Source organism: Trachurus japonicus, chromosome 17 (assembly GCF_045865225.1).
Source record: "Trachurus japonicus isolate A0001 chromosome 17, Traja_1.0".
In the NCBI taxonomy this organism is placed as follows: Eukaryota; Metazoa; Chordata; class Actinopteri; order Carangiformes; family Carangidae; genus Trachurus; species Trachurus japonicus.
This window is the reverse complement of record NC_140923.1, coordinates 36528592-36539250: the sequence shown is the minus strand read 5'-3', so window position 1 is coordinate 36539250 and position 10659 is coordinate 36528592. Positions and strand designations below refer to the sequence as shown.

The 10659-nt window shown below is 40.6% G+C and overlaps 1 protein-coding gene across 1 annotated transcript; it reads left to right on the top strand.

Annotated features, from left to right (window-relative positions):
- The first annotated feature begins 270 nt into the window (after nt 1-270).
- sirt6 (sirtuin 6) lies at nt 271-10429 on the top strand. The gene is made up of 8 exons (XM_085805834.1): nt 271-444; nt 1521-1648; nt 4329-4511; nt 5882-5941; nt 7648-7743; nt 7838-7918; nt 8864-8990; nt 9162-10429. The coding sequence occupies exons 1-8, from the start codon at nt 379-381 to the stop codon at nt 9477-9479; spliced, it is 1059 nt and encodes a 352-aa protein (XP_085661960.1). The 5' UTR covers nt 271-378; the 3' UTR covers nt 9480-10429.
- The last annotated feature ends 230 nt before the right edge of the window (nt 10430-10659 follow it).

The window sequence follows — 10659 nt, the reverse complement described above, 5'->3', positions numbered from 1 at the left end:
ACAGCTTTGTAGTTTTTGAATAGAGTTCACCCAAAGGATACAAAACTGTATGTTGCTGTATTGGTAAAGGGTGTAAACACAACATTGACGTGGGGTATTTCATCAGATATGAACTTTTATAGTAGATAATACAATGCTACTTTTTCGGGAAACCTTTACCCTTTCTTTGTTGTCTACAGCAATGTGAAACAAAGAATATCGGCGCCCATCCCGACTGGTCCAACTGGACATTGGGATTTTCCCATTTCACGGAAGGCACCATATTTCGTCGCTTGTTTATGACGTCAACCAGTGAGCAGAGTGAACAGACCGCTCCACAGTAAATAAAGGATCAACTTTAAAAACAAAAACAACGACGGCACGACATCTACGACGGTCATGTCTGTGAATTATGCTGCTGGGCTCTCGCCGTACGCAGATAAAGGTGTCTGTGGACTTCCTGAGGTAAGAAACAGGCTATAGATCCGTAATCTGGCTCTTTAAACAGCTAATTTAGCTCGCAGGTTAGCGGAGGGTGTGTGTTGCTCACCTGGTTCAGTCTTTGGGAGGTGGAGGTGGAGGTGGCAGAGCCATTTAAAGGATGTAACGCTTCTTCTTTAGGGAAGGCCTGTGTTACAGATCTGAGTTAGAAGAAGTACGGCGGTGTTGGCTAGCATCAGAGAGTATCCAAACATTAAAGTACTCTTTGTGATGTAAATGATCTCGCTTTAAAACAACGATCTTTACTGACTCCGTGAAAGATGAACCTGGGATCGTTGTGTAAAAATTGTTTTGGTATATTTCACTGACTGTAAACTCATATACATCTATACATCTACCTACACTATACATCAAATCTTTCATCTCTACAGTGTGGTTTCATTTTAAACCTTTAGGTTTTTGTTAACAATCCTCTCCAAGTTGGTTTGTGTGGACTGCCAGACATATGCACTGACTAAGACCAAGGAAGTTTTTTTTACAGGTAACCCTAAATAACATGAGCTTAAATAGCTAACTGCAAGTAGAAACAGGGACAAAACATTAACTTCAGTTATGATAACTTATCGGGCTCCTATATGTGAAACTTCACATAGCAGAAGTATCAAATTTACAATAAAGAAAAAAAATACAATTGGAAATTAACACTGTCTTTTACTTTACACCTTTGTTTGAAATGTGAGGAACTCCATTATACCTTGTGTGTCTGTATGAACAGTCACACTGTTATTTACTATTAGTTTACTATTAGTTATTTAGTTTATAGTTGTATTACCAAAACAGCTGAACAAGTGACAGTGGTTCTTGAAAACTAATTTTCTTGAAATATCTGTACTATAGGCTACGTTCCTAATGGAGATCAGCAATTTAAAATAGTGAGTGTTTTCTTATTTGTGTGCTTCTTAGATGTCTTAAGATATTATGTGTTGATCAGCTGAAATGTAAATTTTGCACCATGTGAGTCATCCCTACTGTAGACTCAATGTTGTATGAGGGCGAGTAATTCAGCTTTGTCACACCTGCTGCATTTTGCTCTGTGGTAGGCGTTTGACAGTCCTGAGGAGCTGAAGGCGAAGGTGGAGACCCTCGCCCAGCTCATCAAAGAATCTCAGTACTTGGTCGTCCACTCCGGAGCAGGAATCAGCACCTCAGCAGGAATCCCTGATTTCAGGTGAGTCACAAACAAAGTTACTGCTTTTTTTTCTCTCTTTTCTTATATAACCATTTTTGCTAAAGCGTTTGTCTTTTTGTAACATTTAGTCTTATGTAATTGTTAAGATATTGACATCATACCTTAAGACTGCTGATGTTTTTGTGAATGACAAATCAGAAAACCCACAATTCATCTGTCCTGGGGTTTCAAACAAATGACAACATTTTCTTGTAGTATTGAATTCTATTTCAAAAATGTTCTTAATAAGTTGAACAGAGGTGGTGACTCTAGCTGTTAATGCAACTTCAAGTTTTAGATTTATATATGTTGTATGAACTGAGATTATTGCAATCGTTCTGGATCCTGTCCTGTTGCTGGAAACTCTCTGAGCATTGAGAAAATAAACAGTTGATCTGAAATTTGAAGGAGAGGAGGCGAAATGATGTCTGACTCCTTAAGTCTTCTTGTTTTGAATTTCTTCCTGTCCTCAGAACTAAATCTGCTTTTCTAACACTTCTTTTCTTCTTGAGCTTCAGTGGTCATTTTAATTTTTTGATAGATTTTGCATTTAACCAATTTTGCTCGTATTCCTACCATTGAATAATTACAGCATGGTGTGAACATGAATAACTATATTTTTAGACTGAGAGCTGGTATTTTCACTTGGTATGCCAAAAATCTAATTCCTCCTTTATTCAGGTATTCAGTTTCGAAACTGAAAATATATTTTTGCTTAATGATTACTTATTTATTTTACTCTCAAAAGCCCCATTACCTTTAGTTTCAATTAAGTTAAACCATGAATTATGGATTATGAACTCCAAAAAGTGCAGCCAGGGTTAGTGGGAGCCTTAAATTAGTTCAGTCAGATGAGTTATCACTGGTATCACATTACGACTCTGAGGGACATTTTTCTGCACAACAACTTCCACCTTTATGTCATTGTTCCAGCTCTGTGGTTCATGAGCCTGGGCCAGAATCGAGCGCTTTGCCACAGACATCCCACTTATGTGGTAGAAATCACGACGACCTCCTGGAGTAGTCTCCTGGTTTCTCCTGTAATACCACTGTTTGAGCAGATGAGGGTGATACTTCCTTATTGTTTGTTAGATGCAGCTCCTTGTAAAACAATAACACCCTATGAAATACATCACAACTCCCTTGTTTCGTTCCATTATGGCGCAAGAATTTTCATTGTAAATATTTTTACTCAATAAGACATAATTTCATTCATTTTTTTCACGGCTCATCTGGTGTGAATATCAGATGTTGTCTTTTGTGAATTGAGACGCGTGCTTGGAGATTGAGAGACTTGGCTAATTAATATTTGAGTGGTCTGCCTGTCAGTCAGGTGAGGTCGACCTTGAATGGCGAGATCATTATAACCAAGGATTTTTTCATATACACATAAGGAACACTGGTGCAAATTGTAGTCCCCCAGCTACCACACAGAAACACACACACACAATACACACACTCACCCTCACACTCCCACACTCCTGCTCCTGCTGAGAGTAAAAAAATACAGCCCCTGGGTTAATATTATCAACAACGCCAAAACATGTGAATTTACGAGCTTTACAGCTCCTGCGTGGTTTTCATGTCCCGCAGCATCTTTCACATGGTGATAAGCGTGTAATAAATGACGCACATGCTTCTCTGTTAAAACTGGCACGGCTTTAAACTGGTGCGGGCTGAGCAGGCTGTGAATCATCCTCGGGATGAGAGATGGATGGGGCTGTTCAAGTTCACATACAAAAAGGAGAGCAATGAGGCTGTTGTGGCAGCATTTGAGGATTCACAGGAAGCATTCCCTTGTTTGATGCATAAAGATTAGTTGTGTGTCCTTGAAATAACTTGGCAACTGTCAGGGTGTAGGACGGCACCAGCACTGACAGCAGCGCCGCGTTCATCTCTCATTCGGATACCCACAACTGACTGGTTAATTAAAGAGGCATGAGCAGAATGATGGGGCAGGGGCGCATGTGGATTTATTTAATGTCTGGAGAATCCCGCGCTGTACGAAATGTTCTTCTCATACGCAGTTGTTGATATTTTTACGAAATGTTTGTGAGAACAATTTTGTTTGATATAATTACATTTTTTTTTATGTAGGTTTTAGTAGTGGTAGAATCTCTTGGACCTGCTTTGCATCAGATTTCAGACTTCCTTCCCATCAGATTGTTAATATTTAAAGGGATAGTTCATCATGTGGATGCGTGTTCCCGTCGGGGGCAATTTTGTGGCAAGCAGTCTCTGAATTTACCTTGAAAACAATTCTGTCTCGTGACCTTCCGTTATTATCTCATAGCGTGGTGAATGTGCAGGTCACAACTTGTCCACAAGAGCGTTTTGGAGTTGTTGGATTGTGTATTTGATGAGTTTGATGAGGGAAACCAAGAAATCCCATTAGCCTCCGTAGCGTAGCTCTGAGCAGCTTGTGACTCTGCTTTGCCGCTCTAAAAATAGCTTGCACCGACAATTAAAGGTAACGAACCTACTGCTATGACTATAGGGATTATGGCAATGGGCCAATCTGCCAAAATGTTGAACTATCCCTTTAATCGTGGATCCAATCACACATACACACACACACTAGTTGTAGACGCACTCCAGTCCAGCTACTGCATTACAACCTGTGCGATCACAACTCACCCGAATCTACTCTCAGTCAACCCCCTACTATGTTGTGTTTCAGGGGACCTAAGGGCGTGTGGACGTTAGAAGAAAAGGGCGAGTCACCTCATTTTGACACCACGTTCGAAGATGCCCGGCCCAGCTTGACTCACCTGGCCCTCCTGGGGCTGCAGAGGGCCGGATACCTCAAGTATCTCATCAGCCAGAACGTGGACGGCCTGCATGTCCGATCAGGCTTCCCCAGGTAACCCCTCCGCTGTGCCTCCCGTGCTGTAGCATGTTGAACACACATCAAACATTTTAGTAGCTAAGGCAAAAGTGTAAGACATCAATACTTTATCTCATATATCGACCACAGCTCTGAAAGTATTTTGTCCTGACATGTTGCAGTATAAAAAGGTGTAAATTCAGCATTGTAAGATTTAATTAATCCTTTAATTTGGCGATTCATTGATTGATCATTTAGTCTACCAAATATTTTGTATACATCCTGTGCTTGCAGAGCAACATTATCACTTATTTGGAGTCGTGTTTGCGGCCACCTGATGAATATGAGTCATGTCGCTTACCGACGAGCTGCATCTCGGCTTGGTAAACATCTGGCATTTAGCTGCTGAATGCTTCACTATGTTCACCTGCTCATTGCTGCCTCGTCTGCTCCAACTAAAACAAGTAGGGTGACTGTTCTCTGTGGGTTTGTCACTACACAAGTGACCAGTCATTGAATTAGAGTTAATATAAAGATATTCGTAAAGTTCAGCTTTGAAGTATCATCTCAGCTTATTGTCTACAGCAGATTATATTGTTTTTACTTTATGCAAATGTGGCAGGGTGAGTGGACAGGAGAGGGGATGAGTCAGTGAGAAATTCTTATACAGGTGTAACTCATTCAGAAAATGCAGTGAAGTGAAAAGAACAATTTCTATATAGTTTGTTTCATTTTTGAGTTGTTTCTGGTGTTTTATAAACACAAACATGTTGCATACAGCATTGTGACTTACCTGCAATAACATCTCTGTTTCACGTCACTGTTTGACGTACTGTTCTGAATGCAAAGCTGCTGCATTTGTGGAAGCAGCTATAACAGCACCAGAAATGAGTGGTGCTTCAAACACTGCTCAAACGTCATCAAAAAAAAAAAAGAGGAAAAAAAAAACCTCAGTAAAATAGAAACGGTTCGGTCAGACAGGATTATCCAATCATACCGGACTAACCCGAGGCAAGGAATCCAATTTTTCATTTAGTACTTCAATTCATCCTTTACACACGTTGCAAGACTTTCACTTTCCCTGGAGGCCATTTCCCTCGCTCCACCCTCCATCTGTCAGGCCTGACAGCAAAGTGGCAACTCTCTGAGGAAATCAGTGAGACAGCAGACGAACAAGTAAAGTAAACTGTTTGGAATTTATGTGGGCAGGTGCCAGGTGAAAACTCAGAAGTAAATACAAGTGCTCACTCAGAATATTTATCAGAGCACAAGCTACAGAAAAGGACTGAGAAAGAGCTGCGTTGAAGAGCTGACATTAACTTTAACTCTGGAGACAATGATCTAAGTGAATATCATCTTTGTGATCTTCTCGTCTTTGTGGATTTCTCTCACTCTCGCCCAATTAGGGATCTGCTATCAGAGCTTCATGGAAACATGTTTGTGGAGGAGTGCGAGAAGTGTGGCAGGTACGTGTGCACGCACCAAACACACACATTTTGATGAGGAAACACTTTGATAATTGTCATGTTAACAAGCTGAATTCCACTTTGTGGCCATTTTATTGGGTGCATCTGTTTGGTAACAAGAACTCACACTTCTCTGCACCTGGTGCAGCTTGGATGCTGATGTGGTGTTTCTAGATCTTCACATATTGCGGGTATCTACACTACAGAGACTTGGGAAACAAACAGAAAAAATGCAGTTAGCGGCTGCTTGTTAACAAGAGAAATTAAAAAAAAAAAAAGGTCAGAAAAAGCCAGAGTTGTGAAAGATTACAGGAAATGATGAAGTACAAAGGTTCTAGCTTTGATGTGCAGACAAGAATTCTTCTTCACAGATACTTTACAGCAGCAGAAGAAACATGACGGTTTCTTCTCCTGCTGAAGAACAACAAGACAAAGCTGCATTTGGCCAGGAATCACTAAAACCAGAGAAAATGAAATCAAACCAAGTGAATCTTCATTTCCCCCAAAACAGCCTGAGTCCAAATTTGACTGGTGTGACTCGGTGAAAATTGGAAACACTGTGGCTGATTCACCGGCCTGTAAGAAAGCATGCCTGTCTCTGCAGAGCCTCATTTATGTCCAGGAGACGCTCAGGAGGCTTGGCAATGTTACGCAGCACAATGCTCTGCTGCAAAGAACTCTCTGACCTACTGAGGCTGCATTGTAATGTTCACCTGACTCATCCACGTGAAGCACATTTTCACCACACAGGCACGGCGTATGGGTGTTGTGCTGCTGCCTGTGTGGGCCCTTATTACACTGTGCCCTTAAAATAACAGTAAAATACTCTGGCACTGACAACAGCTCCCCACTGCCTCCAGACTGCAATGTGCCAACAATGTGTCTATTTACTATTTAAAATGAACATGGGACCTGAAAATGTTAATGCTGTCAGACTAATATTAGCTAAGACACTTGAATTTTGCTTCTCACAGTTTCCATTATTTCACAACAAGTGCTTCAATATCACAGTGACTTACTTTTGCTCTAGTGACCCGCACAGTCTGAAGATCTAAAGGCACTAGATAACCTTTGTGGTGTGAATGAATGAATGAATTTTAATTTCGAACATGTATAAAAAAATGTATGAAACTATTCGTACATACAAAAGAAAGAAAAAGAGAAAGAAAAAAAAATAGACATAACAAAACACCGCACATTAGGAGTGGGAAGAAGTACAATACTTTTTTAATTTCCCACCCCTTTTTATCTACCCTTCAGTTTGTAACTACACAGATATCCTAACTACATAATACACCTATATAAATATATACCATATATACACTTCATAAATATATATATATAATTACAAAAATAAAAATATACTACATAAATATCCTTATAAATGTAAATATAAATATATATAAACTATCCCCATAAATAAAAATATACAATATATACCATATATACCATATACTAAGTTATTTACAATATAACAATCAACCCTATTCAATTGGTAAAAGTTAAGTAGAAACATTTCAGTTCAGATCAGTTTTAAGATATCAGCCTGTGTCCTTAAGGCAAAAGTATTTCAGGGTTGTCTAATAAAATGGCCACACCAGTGTCTATTTTTGTTCTGTATCTTGTGCATAAATTGGCCCATCCAGGGAGACTTTCGTCAGATTCTGTCTCCTCGTCCGGTAAAACTGGGACTTGTGGTTTTGCAGGCAGTATGTCAGAGAGAAGGCGATCGGCGTGATGGGGCTGAAACCGACAGGACGTTACTGTGACGTCGTTCGCTCCAGAGGACTCAGAGCGTGCAGGTAACTAAAACACGTGGAAGCGTTGTCCATTTCGAAATCACCGTTCATCATGAGCAGCAGTACGAGTGTATCTGTGCGTTGTTTGTTACAACAGAGGGAAGCTGATCAGCACCATCCTGGACTGGGAAGACGCTCTTCCTGACAGAGACCTGAACAGAGCAGAAGACGCAAGCAGGTGAGACGGAGTTCGAACGTGTCCTGTGACCTGAGGAATTTGAAATGTGTCATCATGTTGTATGGGTTTCTTTCTGTTTTTCCTTGTGGCTCTGTTGTCAGCATCCTGACATTTAAATAAGCCCTTAACTGACATGTTTGTGTTTTGTGCAGCACGGTGCGCTTTAATGTTTCCACTTGGCTCCATGTGTCAGTGTTTTCGCTCAGACCTTCAGCCTTCCTTTTTTATTGTTTGTTTACACAACAGCGAGACAGTTCGAGTGCGTTTGTGTTTCATTTTGGTTTCTTCTCTGTGAATTATTAAAATTTGAATTTCAGTTACAAAGCGTCAATTTGCAGCCCTGACTATTGAACCGCAGTTGAAACACCAGTGTTGTGTTATTGGTTTGTTTTCTATTGATGTTTCTGTGTGAATACCTTTTGTTGTTCTGTTTAAAAAGAACAAAACAACCAAACTATCTCATTTCCTGCCGATCTTGTTTGACCCTCATCTGTTTAGTTAATGTTTTCCTCTAGAACTTTAACAAACAACTGTTTCCATAATCAATAATTCAAACATGATTGATTGTTTTGTCGGCAAAACATAAATGAAAAACGGCCATGAAAATCTGGATACTAGAGAAGCTGGAGCCATCATTTGATATTTTTGTGTAAAAATGACTGTCACAGTCAATTTGTTATTAGCTACTGATTAATCAGTGAACTTCATCATCAATCAACTGACCAGTCATTGTAGCTCTTTCTTCCACTGGAAACTTGTAGAAAACGTAGTCATACATGGCCAGTTCCACTTTTTGTTGTCACCTTGTTGTCGTCTACTGCTGCCACAGCCCAGATGCACCTCAGCTAACCTCTTATGACATAACATAGCACTATCAAGATCCTGAATAACTAATAAATATTATGTCACACTAATTGTTTATGTTTTCCTTCTCTCTGCTTGTAGACGAGCAGACCTGGCACTGACGCTTGGCACATCCTTGCAGATCAAACCAAGCGGAGATCTTCCACTCCTCACTAAGCGCAAAGGAGGGGGGAAGGTGGTCATTGTCAATCTACAGCCTACCAAGCATGTGAGTCTCGTCTACACACTCTCACCGCACATATTATGGAGGCATGGGGTGGAAGTGGACATATTGTGTGTGAATCCGAAACAAAATCATGATTTAAGAATTTCTGCTGTGAAGCTCCGGCAGGCATCCTCAAGGTTTTCATTTCACGCTTGTGATTTTCCCGTCCCGCAGGACAAGCACGCACACCTACGTATCAACGGTTACGTGGACGGGGTCATGAAACAGCTGATGGAGCTGCTGGGATTGGAGATCCCAAAGTGGGAGGGACCGACTGTGTGTGAGAGCTCCACGGCGACCTCTGGGTCCGCCGCCGATGTCAAACCACAGCGCGTCACTACAAAGAGGAAGGTGAAAGAGGAAGCCATCAAGGAGGAGAGGAAAAGAGACGCAACACAGCTCACAAACGACGTGAGCGTCAAGGAGGACGAGAAGGTTTCAGTAAAGAGAGAGAGAGCAGACTCCCCAGTGGCAATAAATGAAGAGAAGTAGCCTCAGGTATTTTTTTTTTTTTTTTTTTTTTTGTTGCTTCTTGCAATAACAACTCCACAACACAAACCCGTCCAGAAACAAACATTACAACTGAAGGTGCTCAGTTTCATCAGTCTCACAGAGGATGGAGGTTCTTCTCATCTTAACACCCTCTGGGGAAAAGACTTTAAGAGTCCTGTAGTGGTTTTGTAGGACCCAGATTTCTTACACTTACAGCCACAGTGAACGGAAACATCAAACTGACTCTCACGCTGAATGACCACAAATTGACCTCGGGGGATGATTGAACTTTTTTTTTTTTCTTAAATATTTAGTTACTTTTCCAATTCATAGTCTGCAGGTAAATGTTCCTCCAGCTGTCGTAAGAACACGCGTTATCCAAGTTTACTTTAGGACAACACAATAAGATCTGGAACACACAGTTAAAAATAATGCGTTTTAATAAGGTGTGTAAGGTTGCTGCACCTTATTAAAGGTGTTACATAACCATGTGCTCCAGATCTTATCCCTGCAGACGTCGCCTTTGAAGACACCTTTGTTCAGTTTGTGACGAGAAGGAGGTATACTGTGAACCTCTCCTTTACTAATATGCTTAATACAGAGAGTGAACTTTTAAAATAGATTTTTATTTTTTAAGTTCTCTTGGGTTTCAAGTCAAAGTGTCAAATATGTTAAACGTCTTACAGAATGTTCTTGTTTTTATCCCCAACAATCTCAGTTTTTCTCCACCACACTGCTTCTCTTATTGTACAAAAGACTCCTCTTCCCCCTGGTGAGATGTATAATTCCACCTGCTGCTGGCTGGCTGTAAGTGGACCATCACACTGTTTCGTTTCTAGGAAAATGTTTGTATCTCAGGAAAAAAAAGCATTGGAGTTCAACGGAGAAAATCGTTCTACTGTTTTTTTTATATATGGCATTAAAAATATATGTTCCTGGTAGAACCTCCTGTGTATATGTGCTGTGTGTTTGTACGTTGTGTACTGTCTTTAAGTCTGCAGACTTAAAGCAGAAGTAAGTGGTCCGGTCGTTTTCGCTAATGCTGCGTTCCAGGCAGGCTTTTGAAATCGTAAATTACAGCTTCAAGTCACAACCTTACGACTTTGTAGCGTTCCAGGCAACCCACTCGTGTTTTTCCGACCTGTTTTACCGGTGAAAGTCACTATAACGGCCACTCATA